The 2,500-nt window shown below is 39.9% G+C and overlaps 1 protein-coding gene across 1 annotated transcript in view; it reads right to left on the bottom strand.

Annotated features, from left to right (window-relative positions):
- LOC137634892 (uncharacterized) overlaps positions 1–2,500 on the bottom strand; it is a 3,461-nt gene that overhangs the window by 695 nt on the left and 266 nt on the right. Inside the window, exons 1-2 of the mRNA XM_068367440.1 lie at positions 1,993–2,500; positions 1,436–1,562 (exon numbers count right to left, since the gene is read on the bottom strand). The exon at positions 1,993–2,500 is cut by the window's right edge and continues 266 nt beyond it. Coding sequence (XP_068223541.1) covers positions 1,436–1,562; positions 1,993–2,500 — 635 coding nt within the window. The remainder of the gene's footprint in view (positions 1–1,435; positions 1,563–1,992) is intronic.

The following is a 2,500-nucleotide window of genomic DNA, read 5'->3' on the forward strand; positions in this document are numbered from 1 at the left end:
TACAAAATTAATTCAATAAAAACACTGTTATATAGATGTTATCATGTATGTTCAACTTATCTTGGGTTTCATGAGGATGAAAATTTTCTAAAATCATTTTTTATTACCAATGGGTTCCCTCTGAACCTCTATTATAATCAAGTCAAGAAGTTTTTAGATAAAATTTACAGTCAAAATTTAACAATTCAAACAGTCAGTAAGAAAAAGTTATATGTCTCCTTTCCATACTATGGTTATGTTTCAGAGAGACTAAGAACAGAGGTTATGAGTGTTGTGGGGAAATGTTATCCCCACATAGATTTAAAACTAATTTTTACTAACAAGTTCTCAGTTGGCTCACTGTTTAAATATAAGGAGAGTCTACCTACTCCCCTGTGTTCCGGTGTCATATACACTTTTCAATGTGCACTCTGCAATAAGTGCTACACTGGAAGCACATCTAGACAACTTCAGTGTAGGATTTCGGAGCACATGGGGAGATCGGTACGAACCAATATACCGTTAAGTAAGAAATCAATTTCAGCTATTTATGACCACGCATTTAAATTTGGTCATGCCATTTCTAAGGAAAATTTCAAAATTACGGACAGACATAGTAACGTCAGCCAGCTGAGAATCTTGGAGTCTTTATACATTTTTAAGACAAAACCCAGCTTGAATGAGGGCTTACCTGTTCAGTTACCGGTGACCCATTGATCCGTTTGGTCTGTGGGTTGCTGGTCTGGATGGGTGGTCATCATTTCCTGCGGGTGACTAGGTATATTAGTTATTGAGTATTTTATATAGTTATATAGTTGTGTGTAATAAGTCTTTTTTAAGGTTTTACAGTATGTTCCTTGATTGGTTGATTTTAGAGCTAGTTGATCAGTTCATGAAAGTGTATCTTCCTAACTATGTACTTAGGATGATTTTATTAATTTTATTAATTTTACATATGATAATTGCAGATAAGCTGAAGATGACATAAGTTATGTCGAAAGCTCCCGAATAAAGATGATAGCAGCATTGACTATTTTATTCCTACTTGAATTGCGATTCCCAAGAGGAACCCATCTATCAACTACAGTATATATGTTACAGTAAGAACACGTACCTAGGGAGTATACACGTAATCCCTGAATATTTCAGTGAATACACGTATTCATTGTTTCACTCAGGGATTTCACGTAATCACTGAATTTTCCAGTGATTACGCGAAATCCCTGAAAAATGGTCCCAGTAATTACGCGTAATCCCTGATGCTCATTTCATCATCAATGCTAACGTTGCGACGAGCATATTAGTAAGTAATTAGATAAAAAATAAAATTAACATTAAAAAATGCAAACATACAGAATTTTTTGGGCCAAACACACACACACAACGTAAACTGTTCCACGACCTAAAACAAAGCATTTAAATGTTCTAAAGAATGGCTGAACCATTGACATGTTACTTGTTACAACAATTGAGGCTGCTATGACATCGTGAGTTACACAGAAGCCCAGCTTTAATGCATTTACATCGCCTTGTACTACACTTTTGGGCGCCAGTACAGTTGCATCTCGTGTAGCCTTGTCCACCTGAAGCGGATTGAGAAATCACCGCCGAGCACAGTGAAACTGTTTTTTCAGTGTTCATGTCGTCAGTGTTTAGAAGGCGCTGAGGGCACAGATCGAATTGATTTCTGGCATACAGACCACTGAGAATACCAGCTTTTACGGCTATCCTGTATTGGTCTGTGTCTTCTCGTCTGTCAATTATGACACCAAGGATATATCTAGGATCGCCTCTCCCACGATCAACAAGTGGAACTGGCACAGCTACATTGTCTCCTTGTTCGCCAGCTCGCAGATCTACGCAACTTCTTTTCACCATCCTTTCTGCTTGAGAAGTTTGTGCATCGGCTGCTTCATGACGACGCCTTTTGATTTCTTTGATGCGTTCTGCAACTCTGTGGTTTTCAACAGAGGAAACAGGACTGTCAGATGGAGAGGGTGAGAGAGATGTTACGGGCTCTTCTGATTCTCCAGAAGAAACAGGACTCTCAACATTGTAGGCAGATGGTGTTGCTCTGGGCGAGGAAGGTCCTGTGGATAGATCAAGGATTTCCTCTGTCATTGGCTGACTTGTCACATTGTCACCAGTGTATTGCGTTGTAGTGCTGCCATGTTCGACTGGGAGCAGAACATCCTCTGTTAAATCATGTGTTGTTGTTTCATCACTTGTAGCTTGGATCTGGTTTGCAACACCATCAGTTTGGGCGAGAGAGTTGTCATTGTCAGAGTCTGGCCTGATTGGTGTGACAGCAAGAAGATCATCCTCAGTCTCCATACGAGCAATCACTTCCATCGCCAAAGACGAAGTAGTAAGTCCTACACGAGCCTCACAGCCAAACATTGCAGAATATGTAGAGCACTTTATCCCGGAATGGAGAGCACTGTTTTTCTGGAACTGAACAAACCTGATGCCCGTAGGCCAGTCTTGTGAGTCATTTTCAGCCATCCATGCCATCAGCATA

The sequence above is a fragment of the Palaemon carinicauda genome, chromosome 45, assembly GCF_036898095.1.
Source record: "Palaemon carinicauda isolate YSFRI2023 chromosome 45, ASM3689809v2, whole genome shotgun sequence".
Taxonomy (NCBI): Eukaryota; Metazoa; Arthropoda; class Malacostraca; order Decapoda; family Palaemonidae; genus Palaemon; species Palaemon carinicauda.